The 25,961-nt window shown below is 44.9% G+C and overlaps 1 protein-coding gene across 1 annotated transcript in view; it reads left to right on the forward strand.

The window, feature by feature from the left end:
- Positions 1-25,961, forward strand: part of eys (eyes shut homolog) — a 275,926-nt gene that overhangs the window by 97,128 nt on the left and 152,837 nt on the right. Inside the window, exons 14-19 of the mRNA XM_064936327.1 lie at positions 9,073-9,186; positions 10,261-10,494; positions 11,056-11,178; positions 12,525-12,638; positions 17,875-17,988; positions 18,878-18,991. Coding sequence (XP_064792399.1) covers positions 9,073-9,186; positions 10,261-10,494; positions 11,056-11,178; positions 12,525-12,638; positions 17,875-17,988; positions 18,878-18,991 — 813 coding nt within the window. The remainder of the gene's footprint in view (positions 1-9,072; positions 9,187-10,260; positions 10,495-11,055; positions 11,179-12,524; positions 12,639-17,874; positions 17,989-18,877; positions 18,992-25,961) is intronic.

A 25,961-nucleotide genomic window follows, 5' to 3' on the forward strand; every position in this document is an offset into this window, starting at 1 on the left:
TTAATACCATGAAGTGAAGAACAGCGAGCTGTAGGTTTCTACTAGTTAAACCAGATGAAAGGTTAATGAAGTGAAGAACAGCGAGCTGTAGGTTTCTACTAGTTAAACCAGATGAAAGGTTAATACCATGAAGAACAGCGAGCTGTAGGTTTCTACTAGTTAAACCAGATGAAAGGTTAATACCATGAAGTGAAGAACAGCGAGCTGTAGGTTTCTACTAGTTAAACCAGATGAAAGGTTAATGCCACGAAGTGAAGAACAGCGAGCTGTAGATCTCTACTAGTTAAACCAGATGAAAGGTTAATACCATGAAGTGAAGAACAGCGAGCTGTAGGTTTCTACTAGTTAAACCAGATGAAAGGTTAATGAAGTGAAGAACAGCGAGCTGTAGGTTTCTACTAGTTAAACCAGATGAAAGGTTAATGCCATGAAGAACAGCGAGCTGTAGGTTTCTACTAGTTAAACTAGATGAAAGGTTAATACCATGAAGAACAGCGAGCTGTAGGTTTCTACTAGTTAAACCAGATGAAAGGTTAATGCCATGAAGAACAGCGAGCTGTAGGTTTCTACTAGTTAAACCAGATGAAAGGTTAATACCATGAAGTGAAGGACAGCGAGCTGTAGGTTTCTACTAGTTAAACTAGATGAAAGGTTAATACCATGAAGAACAGCGAGCTGTAGGTTTCTACTAGTTAAACCAGATGAAAGGTTAATGCCATGAAGTGAAGAACAGCAAGCTGAAGGTTTCTAGTTACTAGTTAAACCAGATGAAAGGTTAATGCCATGAAGTGAAGAACAGCGAGCTGTAGGTTTCTACTAGTTAAACCAGATGAAAGGTTAATGCCATGAAGAACAGCGAGCTGTAGGTTTCTACTAGTTAAACCAGATGAAAGGTTAATGCCATGAAGAACAGCGAGCTGTAGGTTTCTACTAGTTAAACCAGATGAAAGGTTAATACCATGAAGTGAAGGACAGCGAGCTGTAGGTTTCTACTAGTTAAACTAGATGAAAGGTTAATACCATGAAGAACAGCGAGCTGTAGGTTTCTACTAGTTAAACTAGATGAAAGGTTAATACCATGAAGTGAAGAACAGCGAGCTGTAGGTTTCTACTAGTTAAACTAGATGAAAGGTTAATACCATGAAGAACAGCGAGCTGTAGGTTTCTACTAGTTAAACCAGATGATGAAAAGTTAATGCCAGATGAAAGGTTAATGTGAAGGACAGCGAGCTGTAGGTTTCTACTAGTTAAACTAGATGAAAGGTTAATACCATGAAGTGAAGAACAGCGAGCTGTAGGTTTCTACTAGTTAAACTAGATGAAAGGTTAATACCATGAAGAACAGCGAGCTGTAGGTTTCTACTAGTTAAACCAGATGAAAGGTTAATGCCACCAATGAAGGACAGCGAGCTGTAGGTTTCTACTAGTTAAACCAGATGAAAGGTTAATGCCATGAATGAAGAACAGCGAGCTGTAGGTTTCTACTAGTTAAACTAGATGAAAGGTTAATACCATGAAGTGAAGGACAGCGAGCTGTAGGTTTCTACTAGTTAAACTAGATGAAAGGTTAATGCCATGAAGTGAAGGACAGCGAGCTGTAGGTTTCTACTAGTTAAACTAGATGAAAGGTTAATGCCATGAAGTGAAGGACAGCGAGCTGTAGATTTCTACTCCTTTTCTCTGACATTTTCTGCTCCCATAAACGTATTCCACTGCATGGTCACGCTACAAAATGACTATCATTAGCACTGTCACAGGCCGTGGCTGCAGAGGTACCCATGACTAATGCCAGGCTATCAGCACCATCGGTGCAGGGCAAATTCTCATCATTCCTCACTACTGACCAGAACTCAAGTTCCAAATGGTACCCTATTCCGTTATACAGTGCACTACTTTTGACCAGGGCCCTATGAGCTCTAGTCAAAAGTAGTTAATTATGTAAGGAATAAGGTGCCATTTATGACTCAACCATCCATGGAACCAATTTCCATCTCTCTCCTTGTCATAAAACTTGACAATTATCCTTTGTCCATTAATAATGCATAACAGTCCTCGGCCCAAATCAAGGTTTAATCATGAAGAACAGCGAAGGTATGTCTCACAGGTAGGACATCGAGCTGTACACAGCCAATAAATTATTGGCAAAATTGCCTGATATTTATGCCCCTTCTCCCCTCTCCACTTATAACATAATGACATAAATTGCGCCAACCAATTTATGACAGGAATTAGGCATTTAAGTGTGAAGATGGCTTGATGAGATCATAGAGGTAAGATACTGTACAGTAAATGTTTATTTTCCAGGATATCTCTTGTCTTTAAAAAGCAGGATAAATACACCCACAACTGCAAAAACAAACTAATCACTTGTTTTACATGACCTGTAATGACATGTTTATCATAGGACTGGTTCTGTGCTACCATTTCAAACTGACTGAGTCAAAACATGGCCTCGTTTTTTACTTGGTGTCTCCATTTGATACTTAACTTTGCCTTTGAGTTGATTTGAAAGTCTGATCTACTACGCCATCCAACTGTATGTGATAGTGAGATGTTATCTCCTACTGTATGTGATAGTGAGATGTTATCTCCTACTGTATGTGATAGTGAGATGTAATCTCCTACTGTATGTGATAGTGAGATGTTATCTCCAACTGTATGTGATAGTGAGATGTTATCTCCTACTGTATGTGATAGATGATTAACCTCCAACTGATAGTGAGATGTGATACTGTATGTGATAGTGAGATGTTATCTCCTACTGTATGTGATAGTGAGATGTTATCTCCTACTGTATGTGATAGTGAGATGTTATCTCCTACTGTATGTGATAGTGAGATGTTATCTCCAACTGTATGTGATAGTGAGATGTTATCTCCAACTGTATGTGATAGTGAGATGTTATCTCCAACTGTATGTGATAGTGAGATGTTATCTCCTACTGTATGTGATAGTGAGATGTAATCTCCTACTGTATGTGATAGTGAGATGTTATCTCCAACTGTATGTGATAGTGAGATGTTATCTCCTACTGTATGTGATAGTGAGATGTTATCTCCTACTGTATGTGATAGTGAGATGTTATCTCCTGTATGTGATAGTGAGATGTTATCTCCTACTGTATGTGATAGTGAGATGTTATCTCCTACTGTATGTGATAGTGAGATGTTATCTCCTACTGTATGTGATAGTGAGATGTTATCTCCTACTGTATGTGATAGTGAGATGTTATCTCCTACTGTATGTGATAGTGAGATGTTACCTCCTACTGTATGTGATAGTGAGATGTTATCTCCTAGTGAGATGTTATCTCCTACTGTATGTGATAGTGAGATGTTACCTCCTACTGTATGTGATAGTGAGATGTTACCTCCTACTGTATGTGATAGTGAGATGTTACCTCCTACTGTATGTGATAGTGAGATGTTACCTCCTACTGTATGTGATAGTGAGATGTTATCTCCTACTGTATGTGATAGTGAGATGTTACCTCCTCCTGTATGTGATAGTGAGATGTTACCTCTACTGTATGTGATAGTGAGATGTTGTGATGAATGAGATGTTATCTCCTACTGTATGTGATAGTGAGATGTTATCTCCTACTGTATGTGATAGTGAGATGCATCTGCCCAGTGGGGTTTGTTGGTAAGAGATAAATATTATCATTCTTATTAAATCATAATTAATCTATGTCCGGGAAACCGTCCCTCACTGCATATGATCTGTAATAACCACAAATGTCTTCAGTATTCTGGTCATGTCTGTGGGTTAAAAAGTGAAACAGCACTATATATCAACCCATCAACCTAATGGTGATAATATTTGAGGAGTAGAGGCCTAAAGATTGTCAGAGTTGTCACTGTAAGCTGTTTGCTAATTGACTGACTCAAGAGCATATTAACTGGAGTATTGAAAGTGCATAGAAGGGGATTAGAGATCAGTCCTGGGTTCAAATACTATTTGAAATCATTTCTCACACGTTGTCTATTCTTGATTGAGCGTCCCTGGCTTAGCAGACCAATAGAATAGTCCTAAACTGTAAGTCCCGCCCATCTGAGTGTCTTCTCTAGCCTGCCTGGAGTGACAAGTATTTTAAATATTTCAAATACTTTTTGAACCCAGGTCTGTTAGATCCATATTTATTCCTGCTCCCGAGGGGGAGACTAGAGAGTAAAGGGCCTCAGACTAAGATGTTAATACTCTTACAATCCTGTGTGGAGTACGGATGATCTCTGACGGACATATACCAGACCCCAACACTTACAGTACATCTAGTTCATGTTTATTCTGCATTCCATCCTTTCATTCAAGTTTCAAGTTTATTATTAGACAGGATACACATGGTGATACACTGTCCAATGAAATGCCTACTTGCAGGCTCCTTCTGGACAACGCAACAACAATAAGAAATAATATAAGATACGAATAGGAACGTAATGTAAATGGTTCAGTAGAGTAAAAAAACATTTTAGCATAAGTATAGTACAGGAAGGCACAATTTATAGTCCAATATTTACACATGTTTTGGTGGGCAAGTGGTTAAATTGTGCAGTATTTAGCAGTCTGGTAGAAGCAATTGAGTGCATGTGTGCTGAGGTGTGGAGAGTCGGTGCAGGTTGTGTGCTGAGGTGTGGAGAGTCGGTGCAGGTTGTGTGCTGAGGTGTGGAGAGTCGGTGCAGGTTGTGTGCTGAGGTGTGGAGAGTCGGTGCAGGTTGTGTGCTGAGGTGTGGAGAGTCGGTGCAGGTTGTGTGCTGAGGTGTGGAGAGTCGGTGCAGGTTGTGTGCTGAGGTGTGGAGAGTCGGTGCAGGTTGTGTGCTGAGGTGTGGAGAGTCGGTGCAGGTTGTGTGCTGAGGTGTGGAGAGTCGGTGAAGGTTGTGTGCTGAGGTGTGGAGAGTCGGTGCAGGTTGTGTGCTGAGGTGTGGAGAGTCGACTCTTCCTATCATTGTGAAGCAGAATTCACCAAGCGTTGGATTGTTCACCCACTAATAGGGAACGTGAGATGTGTTTAGACCGTCGTGAGACAGGTTAGTTTTACCCTACTGATGATGTGTTGTTGCAATAGTAAACAGTAAACACAACACAGGTTGTGTGCTGAGGTGTGGAGAGTCGGTGCAGGTTGTGTGCTGAGGTGTGGAGAGTCAGTGCAGGGTGTATTCTAAAAAATATTGTAAAAATGTAATAATGGGATTTTTTTTACTAACAATTTCAATCCCTGATGTTTCAAGTAGATGTCTTGGATTGGTGGGAACATGGCCCCAGTGATGTACTGGGCTGTCTTCACCACCCGCTGGAGGTCCACGGTCCCAGTGATGTACTGGGCCGTCTTCACCACCCGCTGGAGGGTCACAGCCCCAGTGATGTACTGGGCCATCTTCACCACCCGCTGGAGCTGGCCACGGTCCCAGTGATGTACTGGGCCATCTTCACCACCCGCTGGTGGGCCACGGTCCCAGTGATGTACTGGGCTGTCTTCACCACCCGCTGGAGGGCCACGGTCCCAGTGATGTACTGGGCCATCTTCACCACCCGCTGGAGGGCCACGGTCCCAGTGATGTACTGGTCCATCTTCCCCACCCGCTGGAGGGCCACGGCCCCAGTGATGTACTGGGCTGTCTTCACCACCCGCTGGAGGGCCACGGTCCCAGTGATGTACTGGTCTGTCTTCACCACCCGCTGGAGGGCCACGGTCCCAGTGATGTACTGGGCTGTCTTCACCACCCGCTGGAGGGCCACGGTCCCAGTGATGTACTGGGCCATCTTCACCACCCGCTGGAGGGCCACGGTCCCAGTGATGTACTGGTCCATCTTCCCCACCCGCTGGAGGGCCACGGTCCCAGTGATGTACTGGGCCATCTTCACCACCCGCTGGAGGGCCACGGTCCCAGTGATGTGCTGGGCCGTCTTCACCACCCGCTGGAGGGCCACGGTCCCAGTGATGTACTGGGCCATCTTCACCACCCGCCGGAGGGCCACGGTCCCAGTGATGTACTGGGCCATCTTCACCACCCGCTGGAGGGCCACGGTCCCAGTGATGTACTGGGCCGTCTTCACCACCCGCTGGAGGGCCACGGTCCCAGTGATGTACTGGTCCATCTTCCCCACCCGTTGGAGGGCCACGGCCCCAGTGATGTACTGGGTCGTCTTCACCACCCTTGGAGGGCTTGGTCCCCAGTGATGTACTGGGCCGTCTTCACCACCCGCCGGAGGGCCACGGTCCCAGTGATGTACTGGGCCGTCTTCACCACCCGCCGGAGGGCCACGGTCCCAGTGATGTAGTGGGCCGTCTTCACCACCCGCCGGAGGGCCACGGTCCCAGTGATGTACTGGGCTGTCTTCACCACCCGCCGGAGGGCCACGGTCCCAGTGATGTACTGGGCCGTCTTCACCACCCGCCGGAGGGCCACGGTCCCAGTGATGTACTGGGCCGTCTTCACCACCCGCCGGAGGGCCACGGTCCCAGTGATGTACTGGGCCGTCTTCACCACCCGCCGGAGGGCCACGGTCCCAGTGATGTACTGGGCCGTCTTCACCACCCGCCGGAGGGCCACGATGTCCCAGTGATGTACTGGGCCGTCTTTGAACCCGCAATCGGAGGGCCACGGTCCCAGTGATGTACTGGGCCGTCTTCACCACCCTATTCCGGAGGGCCACGGTCCCAGTGATGTACTGGGCCGTCTTCACCACCCCTGGAGGGCCTTGCGGATGTGGATGGAGCAATTTCCTTACAAGGCCATGATGCACCTGGTCAGGACGCTCGTGGGGCAGGAGACTCGATGGTGCAGTGGTATTATTTGGAGAGCAGTCATTTAGTCTCCCCTCTCTGATGATGTAAACGGGGTGGCATGCTGGATTTATTTTGTCACCATACAAAGTAGAGGCACTAATGCGCCCTCTTGACAAGAGTGGTGGTGGTGTTGTTGTTCCATGTCAAGTCCTCGGTGATGTGGACGCAGAAGAACTTAAAGCTGCAGACTCTCTCTACTGCAGTCCTGTTTGATGTGAATCGGGACGTGTTCCCTCCTTTGCTCACTGAAGTCCACAATCACCTCCTTTTTTTCCTCCTTATGTTTAGTTTTTGTCCTGGCACCACAATGCCAGTTCACTTACCTCCTCCTCCCAATAGGCTGACTCGTTGTTGTTGGTTATCAGGCCTGCAGCCCTGGCATTGACATTAAACGAGATGATAGCAGATTGGCTGCAGTGCATAGCCACACAGTCGTGGCTGAACAGGGAGTACAACAGAGGGCTGAGGAAACACCCCTGGGGTGCCCTGTGCTTTGTCTGTGTGCGGCTCTGAGCTTGGTGTCGAGCCTGGAGGGAACAGCAGTGTTGAATGCTGAACTGTAGTCTATGAACAGCATTCTCACATAGGGGTTCCTGTTGTCCAGATGTGTTAGAGCTGTTTCAGCAATAGCGATGGAAATGGCATCTTCCATGGATCTGTTCAGTGTGTCTGGTATGATGGCCTTGACAGTGCTGGTCATGACCAACTTCTGATGAACCTGGGACGATGGTGGTCTCCTTGTAGCAAGTGGGGAGTACAGCCTGTGGGCCCGGGACAGGTTGAAGATGTCCACCAGCTGGTCTGCACGCACTCTGATGGCGGCTTTGTGAGTATTCACTCTTTTGAGATTTTCCTTGACGTCGGCCTTGGAGAACAAAAGCGCCTGGTCGTCTTGAGCAGCGCAGAAAATGGATGACTCATTTATTGTCTGCTTGGAAGGGAGGCTTCAGTGGGCATCACAAAGCTGGATTTGCCTTTGTAGTCCTTGATAGCCTGTAGTCATTGATAGCCTGTAGTCCTTGATAGCCTGTAGTCCTCGATAGCCTGTAGTCCTCGATAGCCTGCAGTCCTTGATAGCCTGCAGTCCTTGATAGCCTGTAGTCCTTGATAGCTTGTAGTCCTTGATAGCCTGTAGTCCTTGATAACCTGCACTCCTTGATAGCTTGTAGTCCTTGACACAAGCGTCGAAGTCAGAGTTGTGGAACATGGATTCAATTTTTTTCCATCTAATAGATTTGCGGCGCTCGTACCTGCTTGCCTTGTATTCATTGCGCGCTAGTCGTCTGGGTTCGTTCTGCTGACATTGAATGCTGCATTACGGGCTCTCAGCATGATATGGATTTCTCCTCTACCTGTGATTCATCCAGGGTTTTTGGTTGGGGCATGTCCGGTTTGTTATTGTGGGTACAACGTCATCAAACACATTTCCGAATGAAGCCTTTGACTGATGATGTATATTCCTCAATGTTGATGGATAAGTCCTGTGGGGATGAATCTTTGAACATGTTTCAATCAGTATTAACAGAACAGTCCTGCAGCATTAGGTCTGCCCCCTCTGTCCAGCGCCTCACTATTCTCGGAGTTGGCGGTTCCCTCTTGAGATGCTGCTTGTAGGCGGGGAGTTGGGACAGAGTGACGCGATCTAATTGGCAGAAGTGGGTGCGGGGATGGTTTTGTACATGTCACAGATGTTTTTGTACACATGGTCCAGCACGTTGTTTCCTCTCGTGGGGCAGGAGACATGTTGATGATGTTTTGGAATAAGTTTGTTTTAAATCTCACGCAACAATAAAGCTGTGATAATAACAAATGAATCCAGCTTATTTTCAAATGAACACATACTGTACACTCTTCTCCCTGAGACGGAGACAGTCGACTACATATTTGACATTCAAACCTTTACATTCAGCTTCATTTCAATTGAGCAGATACACAGTGCTGCAGTCATTTAGTCTCCCCTCTCTGTGATGTAAACGGCAGAATGTAGACAGCAGATACACAGTGCTGCAGTCATTTAGTCTCCCCTCTCTGATGTAAACGGCAGAATGTAGACAGCAGATACACAGTGCTGCAGTCATTTAGTCTCCCCTCTCTGATGTAAACGGCAGAATGTAGACAGCAGATACACAGTGCTGCAGTCATTTAGTCTCCATGAACACTGTCACAATGTTGATGGGATATTGTTTGTGCACATTGGTTCTGTTGTACAGTACGGATGGGATATTAGTTGTGCACAGTGGTTTTGTTGTATCTGTCCTTCTGAAAATCTTTTTGTTTGACTTTTCCAGGTAAAAACTGCTCTACACCTGTTATTGAATGTGCGTCAGGAGATAGGACAAAATGCAAAAATGGAGGCACCTGTTATATCTCTGCCGGAGTGGTTCACTGCACTTGTCCACCAGGTAAAGTTTGTCCCCTTATCAGATACTGCACTGTACTGTCAACTACAGATTACTCTGAGAAAATAAGGTCCTACCTAGAACCAGAAATGCTGCTGACTTGCCCCTGGTTCTTTTTTAAAACCCTTTCTTCAGAAGGACCTCCTTCGTTCCAAGGTTCCATCTACAACCTCTTATCCCTCTAACCCTTTAGAACCATTTTCTCTAAAGTAGGTAACAAAAGACCTGCATCTGGGTGATTTAATCCTGTTGATATATCATTATCTGGCTCTGCTGAAGTTACATTAAACCACAAAACACCTAGTTTAAAATTTCCTGCAACAGCGTGATCAAATTAAGATCTTATATCTGAAATCCATTGAAGTCAAATTAGTATTATGCCTCCATCTTTGTACACAATCATTGTTAAGCAATTTATTCAATTTATAGACCCTCCGGTTGTTTTCAGATGCTCTTGTTGTTTATTCTACAATAATCCCTTTTGTAAAATCAGTAGTAAAAGGCTGAGTCCTAAATGGCCCCATATGGCTCTGGTCAAAAGTAGTGTAGGGAATAGGGTGTCATTTGGGATGCCGGCAAAGAGGCTATGTTATTGTTATTGATTACTCTGTGTGCACTCTGTTATTACCCAACCAAACCTAATTTAAATAACATCCACTGGATCATAATAGAGAGTAGTCGACCAAAGCCATGCATTACTTGAATGAGTGTCTCATTATAAATGTAGGAAAACACAAACACCCCTCAATACCTATATGTAGGTTGGTGGTTGGACTATATTTACAAATCCTATTTCCTAGTATTTCCACTGTGTAAGGGCCTCTATTTCCTAGTATTTCCACTGTGTAAGGGCCTCTATTTCCTAGTATTTCCACTGCCTAAGGGCCTCTATCTAACTGTGAAAAATATAACATATGTGAAGCAGAAATCATAAAAGAAAAACGTCTTACAATGACAGGAGCATCTTGAGAAATGACAATTCAAGCCTGTGTATCAGAAGGGGTGTGGGTAGAACACAGCTGCTATTCAACACACAGACATCAATCAGCTCTTTGATCCAAACCCCAATGCATACAGGATGGGGAGCCGATGACTGCTCTGCACCCGTGAACCAGTGTGTGTTGAATCCCTGTGACCCGGAGGGGACCCTGTTCTGTGAAGAGCTGCCCTACGGCTTCAAATGCGTCTGCCAACACGGGTACATGGGGCGGCTGTGCGAAATCCTCATAAGTCACTGCGTCGATGGGCTGTGTCATCGCGGATCAAAGTGTGTGGATCTACCGAGAGGATTCAAGTGCCATTGTTTACCCGGTAAGCTAATCACCAGGAACAAAGAAACAGGGCGTGTGATTTTAATGGGGTGTGTGTGCGTGCTTGGCATGTGCGTTGCCCTGTAAGACATTGGCTCCTTGTTACTGAAACCTGTGGTAATGTTTATATTTATTTCAGGGTCTTGTCCCTGCATGTAGGATGACTGAATACTAAAATGAGAAGTAAGAATGCAGCGTTTCCTCAACCTCTCCTCAAGTACCTCTGGCTGCCCCACTTATTCCCTACTGAAACAAGAACACCTGATTGAATTGATCAAATTAGTAGTTGACCAATTGAATCAGGTGTGTTAGTGGGTTAAGTTAACCATTTGATCGGAGCCAATGAAAGGTGTGTTAGTGGGTTAAGGAGCCAATAGCATCCCAGAGAGATGAGTAAAGTTTGATAAAGAGGTGTTTGGAATTGGGTTAAAGTCACTCTGAATTGCCAGTATAACATTCTCTGATTTAAACAAAAAGAAACACATTATTACATTCTCAAAGTGATACCCTCATAATTCCAGCCTTTAATTCAGAGGGTCTCATTCGTCTCTTCTTCATTCAGGTTTAACGGGACAATTCTGCGACGTGAACATAGATGACTGTGAAGAGAAGCCGTGCGGTGTTCTGAGTATTTGCAAAGACACCGTCAACGGCTACAATTGTTTCTGTGCACCTGGATTCATTGGTGAGTAGCTACGTTGTCAACAGGGGATGTCAGGGCAATTTCCCCTTTGCTCGTAATTCCATCGACTGTTTGTCTTTTGGGGTCAAAGACCTCAAGCCTCCCTATGTAGGTTGGTATTGTTAAACACTTATTTACCTTCCACTTGTCATACGGCAGTTCCATTACTCTCCGTAGCATTCAGTTCCTCTTCTCTCAGTAGCATTCAGTTCCTCTTCTCTCAGTAGCATTCAGTTCCTCTTCTCTCAGTAGCATTCAGTTCCTCTTCTCTCAGTAGCATTCAGTTCCTCTTCTCTCAGTAGCATTCAGTTCCTCTTCTCTCAGTAGCATTCAGTTCCTCTTCTCTCAGTAGCATTCAGTTCCTCTTCTCTCAGTAACATTCAGTCTCTCAGTAGCATTCAGTTCCTCTTCTCTCAGTAGCATTCAGTTCCTCTTCTCTCAGTAGCATTCAGTCTCTCAGTAGCATTCAGTCTCTCAGTAGCATTCAGTTCCTCAGTAGCATTCAGTCTCTCAGTAGCATTCAGTCTCTCAGTAGCATTCAGTCTCTCAGTAGCATTCAGTTCCTCAGTAGCATTCAGTCTCTCAGTAGCATTCAGTTCCTCTTCTCTCAGTAGCATTCAGTCTCTTAGTAGCATTCAGTCTCTTAGTAGCATTCAGTCTCTTAGTAGCATTCAGTCTCTCAGTAGCATTCAGTCTCTCAGTAGCATTCAGTTCCTCAGTAGCATTCAGTCTTCCAGTAGCATTCAGTTCCTCTTCTCTCAGTAGCATTCAGTCTCTCAGTAGCATTCAGTTCCTCTTCTCTCAGTAGCATTCAGTCTCCCAGTAGCATTCAGTTCCTCTTCTCTCAGTAGCATTCAGTCTCTCAGTAGCATTCAGTTCCTCTTCTCTCAGTAGCATTTAGTCTCTCAGTAGCATTCAGTTCCTCTTCTCTCAGTATCATTCAGTTCCATAACACTTCTTTGACACGGCACATGTCCTATAACACCCATTTATCTACAGTCAGAAGCCCCCCCCCCTCCTCTCCCCCTACCTCTCCTCCCTTCCTCTCCCCTACCTCTCCTCCCTTCCTCTCTCCCCTTCCATTTCCCCCTACCTCTCCTCCCTTTCTCTCTCCATTCCTCTTCCCCATTTCCTCTCTTCCTCACATCATTAAGGAAGCTTATTTGATTAAAGGGGGCCTTATATTTATGTGTCAAAATCTGGCAGATGCTTCTGTGTATGTGTGCGTGCAGTGTGTGTGCTGTGTGTGTCTGTGTGCGTCTGTGTGTGTGCAGAGTGTGTGCGTGTGTCTGTATGTAGACTATGCATGTGTGGACCTTCCTGCAGTGAACCTCTCCTGTTTTTTCCAGGTAATAACTGTGAGGTGGAGGTAAACGAGTGTCTGAGCCAGCCCTGCCACAACGGAGCTTCCTGCTCTGATGAGCTCAACGCATTCAGCTGCTTATGCCCAATCGGAGTCACAGGTACACACACACACACACACACCACACACACACACACATTTGTACTGTAACCCTTATGGTTGTTGTCATGACAAACATATCATATGTGACATCACAGGATGTTGACTGTAGGAGTTGACAAGGCAGCACAAATAGATCTGGGACCAAAATGTCATCATTAATACTTAAACCCCTTAAATCATTTTAAATACCTTACCTTAAAGTATGTTTTTAAGATGTAAGATTTAGAACACGGCTCTCCAACCCGGTTCCTGGAGAGATACCCTCCTGTAGGTTTTAACTCCAAACCTGTTCCTGGAGAGATACCCTCCTGTAGGTTAACTCAACCCTGTTCCTGGAGAGATACTTTGTGCATATTTTTGTCATAAACGTTTGTCTCTACATTGACTAACATTCCTCTCAATTGTACAGGTTTTGCTTGACTCATTATGACATTATAACAACTTACATCTGGTTCCACCGTAACGTTTTGTCAGCCATCTTTTTTGTAGAACGACACAAGGCAAGGGTGGCTCGCGTTGTTACGTTCATTAGAATGAGGAGACCAAGGTGCAGCGTTGTAGGCGAACATCTTACTTTATTAAAAATGAACACTGAAAAACAACAAAATCCAAAACAAATGTAAAGTTCACAGAACCTATACAAAATCAAGATCCCACAATCTAAGGTGGGAAAAGGGCTGCCTAAGTATGATCCCCAATCAGAGACAACGATAAACAGCTGCCTCTGATTGGGAACCATACTAGGCCAACAAAGAAATAGAAACATAGATTGGCCCACCCAAGTCACACCCTGACCTAACCAAATAGAGAATAAACGAGGCACTCTAAGGTCAGGGCGTAACACTCGTCAAAAATCGTCATTGGAACCACTCGATATGATTGGTCATATAAAAACCTTGGGACCCAAATGCAAAATGAGTGCAATGAAGCCGGGTCTGGTGCAATGAAGCCGGGTCTGGAGCAATGAAGCCGGGTCTGGAGCCATGAAGCCGGGTCTGGAGCCATGAAGCCGGGTCTGGAGCCATGAAGCCGGGTCTGGAGCAATGAAGCCGGGTCTGGAGCATTGAAGCCGTGTCTGGAGCAATGAAGCCGGGTCTGGAGCCATGAAGCCGTGTCTGGAGCCATGAAGCCGTGTCTGGAGCCATGAAGCCGTGTCTGGAGCCATGAAGCCGTGTCTGGAGCCATGAAGCCGTGTCTGGAGCAATGAAGCCGTGTCTGGAGCAATGAAGCCGTGTCTGGAGCAATGAAGCCGTGTCTGGCGCAATGAAGCCGGGTCTGGCGCAATGAAGCCGGGTCTGGAGCCATGAAGCCGGGTCTGGAGCCATGAAGCCGGGTCTGGAGCCATGAAGCCGGGCCTGGAGCCATGAAGCCGGGCCTGGAGCCATGAAGCCGGGCCTGGAGCCATGAAGCCGGGCCTGGAGCCATGAAGCCGGGCCTGGAGCCATGAAGCCGGGCGTGGAGCCATGAAGCCGGCGTGGAGCCATGAAGCCGGGCGTGGAGCCATGAAGCCGGGTCTGGAGCCATGAAGCCGGGTCTGGAGCCATGAAGCCGGGTCTGGAGCAATGAAGCCGTGTCTGGGGCAATGAAGCCGTGTCTTGAGCAATGAAGCCGTGTCTGGAGCCATGAAGCCGTGTCTGGAGCCATGAAGCCGGGTGTGGAGCCATGAAGCCGGGTGTGGAGCCATGAAGCCGGGTCTGGAGCCATGAAGCCGGGTCTGGAGCCATGAAGCCGGGTCTGGAGCCATGAATCCGGGTCTGGAGCCATGCAGCCGGGTCTGGAGCAATGCAGCCGGGTCTGGAGCCATGAAGCCGTGTCTGGAGTCATGAAGCCTTGACGCTGGATACCTCTAAGTCCCGCGGGGCAAGTTTGCAACTTTTAAAGGAGGAACCACTGTACCCTCTTGTAAGTTTGCAACTTAGGTTGGAGTCATTAAAACTCGGTTTTCAACCACAAATTTCTTGTTAAACCTCTTGATACTCCCCATCCCGGATCCGGGATCATGAATAAAGCCTCAGGCTCATTAGCATAACGCAACGTTAACGATTTCTGAAAATCGCAAATAAAATGAAAATAATGCGCCTGCTCTCAAGCTTAGCCTTTTCTTAACAACACTGTCATCTCAGATTTTCAAAATATGCTTTTGAACCATAGCAATTCACTAATTTGTGTAAGAGTATGCAAAGCTAGCTTAGCATTTTGAGTAGCATTTAGCACGCAACATTTTCAGAAAAACCAGATAACCAAATAAATAAAATCATTTACCTTTGAAGAGCTTCGGATGTTTTCAATGAGGAGACTCTCAGTTACATAGCAAATGTTCAGTTTTTCCTGAAAGAATCTTTGTGTAGGAGAAATCGCTCCGTTTTGTACATCACATTTGGCTACCGAAACGAACCGAAAATTCAGTCACCAACAACGTCAAACTTTTTCCGAATTAACTCCATAATATCGACCGAAACATGGCAAATGTTGTTTGGAATCAATCCTCAAGGTGTTTTCTCACATATCTCTTCATTGATATATCGTTCGTGGAAGCCTGCTTTCTTCTCTGAATTCCATGGAAAAATACTTGCAGCTGAGGTTTGCGCACCAATTTCGGCGCAGGACACCGGGCGGACACCTGGTAAATGTGGTCTCTTATGGTCAATCTTCCAATGATATGCCTACAAATACGTCACAATGCTGCAGACACCTTGGGGAAACGACAGAAAGGGCAGGCTCATTCCTCTCGCATTCACAGCCATATAAGGAGACAATGGAAAACGGAGCCTCAAAAATCCTGCTGATTTCCTGGATGCCGTTTCATCTTGGTTTTGCCTGTAGCTCACGTTCTAGGGCACACACAGAGAATATCTTCGCAGTTCTGGAAACGTCAGTGTTTTCTTTCCAAAGCTATCAATTGTATGCATAGTTGAGCATCTTTTTGTGACAAAATATCTTGTTTAAAACGGGAACGTTTTTCATCCAAAAATGAAATAGCGCCCCCAGAGTTTCAAGAGGTTAACAAACTCTAGTTTTTGCAAGTCAGTTAGGACATCTACTTTGTGCATGACACAAGTCATTTTTCCAACAATTGTTTACAGACAGATTATTTCACTTATAATTCACTGTATCACAATTCCAGTGGGTCAGAAGTTTACATACACTAAGTTGACTGTGCCTTTTAAACAGCTTGGAAAATTTCAGGAAATGTCATGGTTTTAGAAGCTTCTGATAGGCTAATTGACATAATTTGAGTCAATTAGAGGTGTACCTGTGGATGTATTTCAAGGCCTACCTTCAAACCCAGTGCCTCTTTGCTTGACATCATGGGAAAATCAATAGAAATCAGCCAATACCTCAGAAAAGATTGTAGACCTCCACAAGTCTGGTTCATCCTCGGGGCAATTTCCAAACACCTGAAGGTACCATGTGTACTATTGTTTGTACAGATGAACAAGTATAAACACCATGAGACCACGCATCCGTCATACCGCTCAGGAAGGAGACACATTCTGTCTCCTAGAGATGAACGTACTTTGCTGTGAAAAGTCCAAATCAATCCCAGAACAACAGCAAAGGACCTTGTGAAGATGCTGTAGGAAACAGGTACAAAAGTATCTATGTCCACAATAAAGTCCTATATCGAGTCCTAAATCGACACAACCTGAAAGGCCGCTCAGCAAGGAAGAAGCCACTGCTCCAAAACCGCCATTAAAAAAAGCCAGACTACGGTTTGCAACTGCACATGGGGACAAAGATCTTACTTTTTGGAGAAAAATGTCCTCTGGTCTGATGAAACAAAAATAGAACTGTTTGGCCATAATGACCATCGTTATGTTTGGGCGAACAAGTGGGAGGCTTGCAAGCTGAAGAACACCATCCCAAACATGAAGCGTGGGGGTGCTTTGCTGCAGGAGGGACTGGTGCACTTCAGAAAATAGATGGCATCATAAGGCAGGAACATTATGTGGATATATTGAAGCAACATCTCAAGACATCAGTCAGGAAGTTAAAGCTTGGTCACAAATGGGTCTTCCAAATGGACAATGACCCCAAGCATACTTCCAAAGTTGTGGAAAAATTGCTTAAGGACAACAAAGTCAAGGTATTGGAGTGGCCATCACAAAGCCCTGAGCTCAATCCTATCGAAGATTTGTGGGCAGAACTGAAACTGCGTGTGCCTAGCAAGGAGGCCTACACACCTGACTTAGTTACACCAGCTCTGTCAGGAGGAATGGGCCAAAATTCACCCAACTTATTGTGGGAACACAACACCAGTTGTGATCACGTAGCAGTTCAATAACAGAAACACCACTGACACCAGTTGTGATCACGTAGCAGTTCAATAACAGAAAAACCACTGACACCAGTTGTGATCACGTAGCAGTTCAATAACAGAAACACCACTGACACCAGTTGTGATCACGAAGCAGTTCAATAACAGAAACACCACTGACACCAGGTGTGATCACGTAGCAGTTCAATAACAGAAACACCACTGACACCAGGTGTGATCACGTAGCAGTTCAATAACAGAAACACCACTGACACCAGGTGTGATCACGAAGCAGTTCAATAACAGAAACACCACCAGCACCTTTGTTAAGGTCTGTTTTACGAAGTGAAGTCAAGCAAAGTAAATTAAAGCAATATAACTTGACAGCCTATAGCAATCCACTGTGTAATTAGCTATGCTAATATTCCTATATGCATGTAAATTAATGCTGTCCTGTACGAGAGGTGTACAACCATTATAACTATGTCAATGTTCATTATGTTCAATACACTGGGCTGCGTCCCAAATGGCACCCTATTCCCTTATAGTGCATTACGTTTGACCAGAGCCCCGGTTAGCTTATCACTGCTCTGGTCAAAAGTAGTGCACTATAAGGGAATAGGGTGCCATTTGGGACCGTGCTGGGTCATGTAAGGTCATATTGAAAACATAAGGGATAATTTATCTAATGTCAGACGAGAGGTCTCTCTATTATTTCTCAGTTCATTTCAATCTGAATTGTTAGGAAATTGTCTGAGTTAACTAGATGAATATATGCAAATCGAGGGATCCATATTTTAGTAACCCATCTTGAACTGAGTGTCTCTCTTTTATTTTTAGTTCAGAAGGTGGATAGCTTGGAGGCTTTTAAGATTTCACTTGCAAAGGGGATTCTTTTTAACACTTGGTTTATAATTGGTAGGAATGGGAGTTTTCATGAAACTGTTCCTTCCTCTTTCATTGTCTTTCCCTACAGGTGACTACTGTGAAATCAACATTGATGAGTGTCTGTCAGGGCCATGCAGACACAATAGCACGTGTTTGGACCTGGCCAATGGCTATGAATGTGTCTGTCTACCCGGCTTTACTGGTCAGTGCATCTAACTTACTCAATTTTAATGAATTAATGCATACTGAACTAAACAAGCATTGACAATATAACCTACTGAATATGAGAACTGTAGCTTTATCTTAGCAAACAATGGTAGGCTCTATTCACTCTAATCTGCATAGCCATATTCATGCTTTACCATAGCCTCACTGGTAGATGCTTCCAGTTTTCACCAAGAAAATCCTTCACACAGAAGTTTGTGTCCGTGGGCGTTATCGTCTACAGACAAAGATGTCTGTGGAGTTTGATTGTTTTCCAGTGTACGTCTTCAACAACGTGCTGCTTAGGTACACTGGCAACTACAATCTATATTTTGAACTCTAGTGTTGCTAGGCAGCAGTGGAACAATGGAAATAGATTCCTATGGGTGAAACACCTTAATGAAATAGATCTGCCAACCCCAGGGGAGAAGAGTGAGTAAAGGGATGTTTACATGCCTGTAGTCTGGACAAAGCACATCACACGTTGACAGCGTCCCAAACGGCACCCTGTTCCCTACATAGTGCTGGACCCTGGTAGTGCGCCGTATAAGGAATAGGATACCATTTGGGATGCAACCATTGTTGTGTTCTCTGACTAACTGATGAGGAGTGAAGACAGAAGATACACAGTTAGTTACTGCTCCATGGGCTCATTAGATCCTGTTTCCTGTGTCCAACCGAAGACATTATTAACTGTCCTGGTTTGCATCCCAAATGGCACCTTGATCCCTTCATAGTGCACTGCTTTTGGACCCATATGCCTCTGGTCAAAAGTAGTGCACTATATATGGAATAGGGTGCCATTTGGGACGTAGGCCTGCTACTAGTCTCACTGACCCCTAAAAACATGACTTATTTATTTGTTTATGTTGTTGTTTGTATCAAAGGCGCTGGGTGTGAGTTCGACATTGACGAGTGTGCCTCTTCTCCCTGCAAGAACGGAGCCACTTGCATTGACCAGCCTGGCAATTACCACTGTCAGTGTGTGGCTCCATTCAAAGGTAATGAACACTGAGAGTGTGTGTGTGTGTGTGTGTGTGTGTGTGTGTGTGTGTGTGTGTGTGTGTGTGTGTGTGTGTGTGTGTCTCCATTTGAAAGGTAATGCACACTGAGGGAATGGGGACGATCACCAAAGTTAATTAACCTCCCTGAGCGTCCCTCTCTCACCTGCCTGAACTCATTCTGCTGCAGTCTTCAGCAACATTAGTAAGGCTTCATTCTCTGGTTGTGGCGATGCTCGACAAAGAAGATGAAACCCATTGCTAATCCTCCAGATGGTGTATCTATTTCTCATAGCCTTGGTCCCCACGAATGTGTTGTGTCTTAGTGCTGTATAGCCTTGGTCCCCACTAATGTTGTCTGTCTTAGTGCTGTGTAGCCTTGGTCCCCACTAAAGTACTGTGTCTTAGTTCTGTATAGCCTTGGTCCCCACTAATGTTGTCTGTCTTAGTGCTGTGTAGTCTTGGTCCCCATTAATGTGTTGTGTCTTAGTGCTGTATAGCCTTGGTCCCCATTAATGTGTTGTGTCTTCTTAGTGCTGTGTAGCCTTGTTCCCCACTAATGTGTTGTGTCTTAGTGCTGTATAGCCTTGGTCCCCACTAATGTGTTGTGTCTTAGTGCTGTATAGCCTTGGTCCCCACTAATGTGTTGTGTCTTAGTTCTGTATAGCCTTGGTCCCCACTAATGTTGTCTGTCTTAGTGCTGTATAGCATTGGTCCCCACCAATGTTGTCTGTCTTAGTGCTGTATAGCCTTGGTCCCCACTAATGTTGTCTGTCTTAGTTCTGTATAGCCTTGGTCTCTACTAATGGTGTCTGTCTTAGTGCTGTATAGCCTTAGACAACTAGTGCCCTATAAAATCTGTTGAAGTTTTCACCAAATTCTGTTTGGTTTCAAAATCACACTTTTTAATAGAAAAGCAACAAAATTGGATGTTCTATGTTCACAGCAATGCTTAAAGGAGAATTTCACTATTTATTTTTGATGTAAATTACATGTTATAGGAGTTTTTTTTTAGAATTTCACTTGTTTTTGAGAAACTTATCCCAACAGCAGTTGACTTCCTGAAGCTCATTTTGAAGGTTCAGATCCAGGACGTCCACTTCACGGCTGAGCCGTTGTTGCTCCTAGATGTTTCCACTTCGTGGCTGAGCCGTTGTTGCTCCTAGATGTTTCCACTTCACTGCTGAGCCGTTGTTGCTCCTAGATGTTTCCACTTCGTGGCTGAGCCGTTGTTGCTCCTAGATGTTTCCACTTCGTGGCTGAGCCGTTGTTGCTCCTAGATGTTTCCACTTCGTGGCTGAGCCGTTGTTGCTCCCAGATGTTTCCACTTCGTGGCTGAGCCGTTGTTGCTCCTAGATGTTTCCACTTCGTGGCTGAGCCGTTGTTGCTCCTAGATGTTTCCACTTCGTGGCTGAGCCGTTGCTGCTCCTAGATGTTTCCACTTCGTGGCTGAGCCGTTGTTGCTCCTAGATGTTTCCACTTCGTGGCTGAGCCGTTGTTGCTCCTAGATGTTTCCACTTCACGGCTGAGCCGTTGTTGCTCCTAGATGTTTCCACTTCACGGCTGAGCCGTTGTTGCTCCTAGATGTTTCCACTTCGTGGCTGAGCCGTTGTTGCTCCTAGATGTTTCCACTTCGTGGCTGAGCCGTTGTTGCTCCTAGATGTTTCCACTTCGTGGCTGAGCCGTTGTTGCTCCTAGATGTTTCCACTTCGTGGCTGAGCCGTTGCTGCTCCTAGATGTTTCCACTTCGTAGCTGAGCCGTTGTTGCTCCTAGATGTTTCCACTTCGTGGCTGAGCCGTTGTTGCTCCTAGATGTTTCCACTTCGTGGCTGAGCCGTTGTTGCTCCTAGATGTTTCCACTTCGTGGCTGAGCCGTTGTTGCTCCTAGATGTTTCCACTTCGTGGCTGAGCCGTTGTTGCTCCTAGATGTTTCCAATTTGCGGCTGAGCCGTTGTTGCTCATAGACGTTTCCACTTCACAATAACAGCACTTACAGTTGCCAGGGACAGCTCTAGCAGGGCAGAAATTGACGAACTAACTTGTTTGAAAAGAGGTATCCTATAATGGTGCCACGTTGAAAGTCAATGAGCTCTTCAGTAAGGCCATTCTACTGCCAATGTTTGTCTATAGAGATTGCATGGCTGTGTGCTTGATTCTATACACCTGTCAGCAACGCGTGTGGCTGAAATAGCTGAATTCACTCATTTGACGGGCTGTCTACTTACCTCTGGCCATGTAGTGTAGGTGGTGGTGCCATAGCAACAGTGTGTGTGTGTGTATGGAAAAACACAGTTTCAATCTTGACAAAATGCAATATTTTATTGCCATGTCTCCTGTGGACAACTCGCTACACACTCACATATGACACGCACACTCACATACAATCATCATATATGCTGCTGCTACTCTTATCATATATCCTGATGCCCATTCACGTTACCCCAAATCAAAAGTTTGGACACACCTACTCATTCTAGGGTTTTTCTTTATTTTGACTATTTTCAACATTGTAGAATAATAGTGAAGACTATGAAATAACATATATGGAATCATGTATCAACCAAAAAAGTGTTAAACAAATCAAAATATATTTTAGATTTTAGATTCTTCAAATTAAACACCCTTGATGACAGCTTTTTGCATTCTCTCAACCAGCTTCATGAGGTAGTCACCTAGAATGCCTTTCAATAAACAGGTGTGCCTTGTTAAAAATGTATTTGAGGAATTTGAGCCAGTGGTGTTGTGACAAGGTATGGATGGTATACAGAAGATATCCCTATTTGGTAATAACAGCTCAAATTATGGCAAGAACAGCTCAAATAAGCAAAGAGCAATGGACATTAGCCCGGTGGAAATCTGTTCTTTGGTCTGATGAGTCCAAATTTGAGATTTTTGGTTCCAACTGCAGTTTCTTTGTGTGCTGCATGCAGGAGTGCTGCATCAGATGACCTGGCCTCCACAATCACCCAACCTCAACCCAATTGAGAGGGTTTGGGATGAGTTGGACCGCAGAGTGAAGGAAAAGCAGCCAACAAGTGCTCAGCATATGTGGGAACTCCTTCAAGACTATTGGAAAAGCATTCCTCATGAAGCTGGTTGAAAGAATACCGAAAGTGTGCAAAGCTGTCTTCAAGGCAAAGGGTGGCTACTTTGAAGGATCTGCAATCTAAAACATTTGTTCTAAATTATATTTGTTTAACACTTTTTTGGTAACTATATGATTCCATATGTGTTATTTCATAGTTTTGATGTCTGTCACGAACCGGCTCAAAGCCCGTAACAAAGGGAGACAACGTGGAGACAAGGAGTAACAAAATATATATTTATTAACCAAAGCAACTAAGGAAAATATACAATGGTGTGGGTAATCAGTAATCAGTAGTGTAAGTGAGTGTTTTGCATGCATGAATGTGATAATGCAGGGTGTTGAAAAGTGCCAATGCAAACAAACAAAAGGCCACCAAGAACCACAACACAATCTACAAAGGTGTCTGCATGGAGAGAGTCTCCTCCATGAATGTGGAAGAGGTCTATTTATCCTGGGACACACCTGGCCCAGGTGTTTCCCATGTAGCTGGCGACCCTCCCCAACTCCGCCCACTGGCATCCTAATAAGGAAACAAGTACAAAGACAGAATACGGCAGACAGAGTGGGAGGGTTCTACAATGTAGAAATAGTAAACAAAACAAAAAAACGTAGGTGTGTCCAAACTTTTGACTGGTACTGTACATATCTACCTCCAGTATCCCTGCACATAGGGCTACGCGCAATTGGCCCAGTGTCGTCAGGGAGGGTTTAGCCGGTGTAGGCTGTCATTGTAAATTCTTAACTGACTTGTCTAGTTAGAATTGTAACTGTGGTATTGGAATTGACCATGTATATAGCATACCTACTTTCTCATGTTCTTCTTATTTCCTGTGTTTTTGTTGTACCTTACTTGATGCGTACTACATTGATATCGATTAATTGCATTGTTGGGATAAAAGCTTGCAAGAAAGGCATTTCCTTGTACTTGTGCATGTGACATTAAAAACTTGATGCGTGCAACATTGACTTGAGTAGTTTGCTACTATTATGGAAATCAAACAGACATCTCAGTTGGCCTAATCCAGTTTTGATTACCATTTGTGTGGTGGCTGTGATTAAGGAGCAGGAACTCTCAGTGGGGTGTCAGCACCAGAGTGGGAACGTTTACTTGGTCCCTGTGCCCAAGAACACTAAGGTAACCTGCCTAAATGACTACAGACCCGTAGTACTCACGTCTGTAGCCATGAAATGCATTGGAAGGCTGGTCATGGCTCACATCAATGCCATTATCCCAGAAACCCTAGACCCACTTCAATTTGCATACCAATGATGCAATCTCTATGGCACTCCACACTGCCCTTTCACACCTGGAAAAAAGGAACTCGGCAGGTAGCTTAGTGGTTAGAGCGTTGGGCCAGTAACCGACAGTTTGCTGGATCGAATCCCCAAGCTGTCGTTCTGCTCCTGAGCAAGGCAGTTAACCCCACTGTTCCCCGGTAGGCTGTCTTTGTAAATAAGAATTTGTTCTTAACTGACTTGCCTATTTAAATAAAGGTTAGATAAATATAGATATATTTTTTAAAACACCTATGTGAGAATGCAGGCAAGTCGTTGAATGCAGGCTCAGCGTTCAACACCATAGTGCCCTCAAAGCAAAGACCCTTGGACTAAACACTGCAACTGGATCCTGGACTTCGACGGGCCGCCACCAGGTGGTAAGGGTAACAACACATCCACCACGCTGATCCTCAACACAGGGGTTCCTCAGGGGTGCATGCTCGGTCTCCTCCTGTACTCCCTGTTCACTCATGACTGCACGGCCAGGCATGACTCCAACACCATCAAGTTTGCTGATGACACAACAGCCTGATCACCGACAGCGATGAGACAGCCTATAGGGAGGTCAGAGACCTGACCGTATGGTTCAAGGACAAAAACCTCTTCCTGGTGATCAAGTGACAAAAACCTCTTCCTCAAGTCTAGGTGATCAACAGAATATTTGACCACGCTGCTGCTATTCTCTGTTATTATCTATGCATAGTCACTTTAATAACTCCTGACAGGTTGCAAACCTCTTCCTCGCGTGATCAACGTGACCACCTGGTGTCCTGACAGGTTGCATGGCATGGCTTCCAAGTCTAGGTCCAAGAAATGGCTACCCAGAATATTTGCATTGCCCCCTCCCCCTTCTACGCTGCTGCTATTCTCTGTTATTATCTATGCATAGTCACTTTAATAACTCAACGTACAAGCACCTATTACCTCAATTACCTCTTCATCGGTGCTCCCGCACATTGACTCTGTACCTGTACCCCCTGTATATAGCCTCCACATTGACTCTGTACCGGTACGCCCTGTATATTGCCTCCACATTGACTCTGTACCGGCACCCCCTGTATATAGCCTCCACGTTGACTCTGTACCGGTACCCTCTGTATATAGCCTCCACAATGACTCTGTACTGGTACCCTCTGTATATAACCTCCACATTGACTCTGTATATAAGCCTCCACATTGACTCTGACTCTGTACTGGTCCTCCCTGTATATAGCCTCCACATTGACTCTGTACCGGTACCCTCTGTATATAGCCTCCACAATGACTCTGTACTGGTACCCTCTGTATATAACCTCCACATTGACTCTGTACTGGTCCTCCCTATATATAGCCTCCACATTGACTCTGTACCGGTACCCCCTGTATATAGCCTCCACATTGACTCTGTACCGGTACCCCCTGTATAAAGCCCCGCTATTGTTATTTACTGCTGCTCTTTAATTATTTGTTATTCGTATCTCTTCCTTATTTAAAAATGTTTTTTTCTTAAAACTGCATTTTTGGTTAAGGGCTTGTAAGTAAGCATTTCACTGTGTTTTGTATTCGGCTCATGGGACAAATCAACTTAGTTTTGATTTGGTCCTTTTGGAGCTACAGTGGTAAAGGGCAAGAGTCAGAATTGTGACCGGTGTGCAGCTACAATCTCTGCCTTGTCTGGTCCTGAAAAACTGGCTGTGTTATTGGGAGTTGTATATAGGAGAGGGGGTCATTGTACACAACTGGGCCCAACACGGGGCCCTACACTGGGCCCTACACTTCGCACTACACTGGGCCCTACAAATGCTATGGTCGACACTCCCATCGGAGTTGGCTATACAGCCCAAAGAGATCTGGGTCCAGGCTAAGGTTGCATAACACTGACAGCCCACAGCTTTGCCTCCTCAGCATACTGTACTATGATGAATCCCTGGTCACTGACCTCTCAGTCTGTCAGAAGCATGAACACAAGCCGGTGGGCAAAACTGGTTGATAACGACGTCATTACAACAGAATTACAACCAATTCTATTCTGGACACGTTCAGATTACGTTATTAACAAATGCGGAGAAAAGTACAGTAAATGTAAAATGCACCTTAAATCAACAGTGTAATGTTTGGATACAGTCTTGTTTCAGGTGAACTGTTGTGTCTTCAACTTTGGTCTAATCATTTTCCCATCATCTCCAAACTGTTTCCTTTCAATTGCTACTATGCTTATGCATATGTTTTTCATATTTCTCTAACGATTGCATTTAGCCCTATCCATATGGGCCAACTCCCACAAGGGTTAACCCGTTGCTCCAGGGACGCCGTTGATAATGGCTGACCCTGGCCGTGACCCCACTCCTCTGCTTGGTTACATATCCTGTGTTTCTTTTGAAAATATGTTTTATATACTGGAGCTAGTACTGGTCGTGACAAGTGTTCTATGCTTTCACCAGGGTTGAAGACTGAGTTCAGTGTCATGGTAGATGGCTCTATAGAATTACACATTTTATAGGATCTCTGTGAATAGCTCAACACATTTTTCAACCCACTAATGACATGTTTTATGCTTTCACCAAGTTTGAAAACTGAGACCTACTGAGTTCAGTGCCATGGTAGATCTTTAAATATCTTTACCTC

The sequence above is a fragment of the Oncorhynchus masou genome, chromosome 24 (genome assembly GCF_036934945.1).
Source record: "Oncorhynchus masou masou isolate Uvic2021 chromosome 24, UVic_Omas_1.1, whole genome shotgun sequence".
Classification (NCBI taxonomy): Eukaryota; Metazoa; Chordata; class Actinopteri; order Salmoniformes; family Salmonidae; genus Oncorhynchus; species Oncorhynchus masou.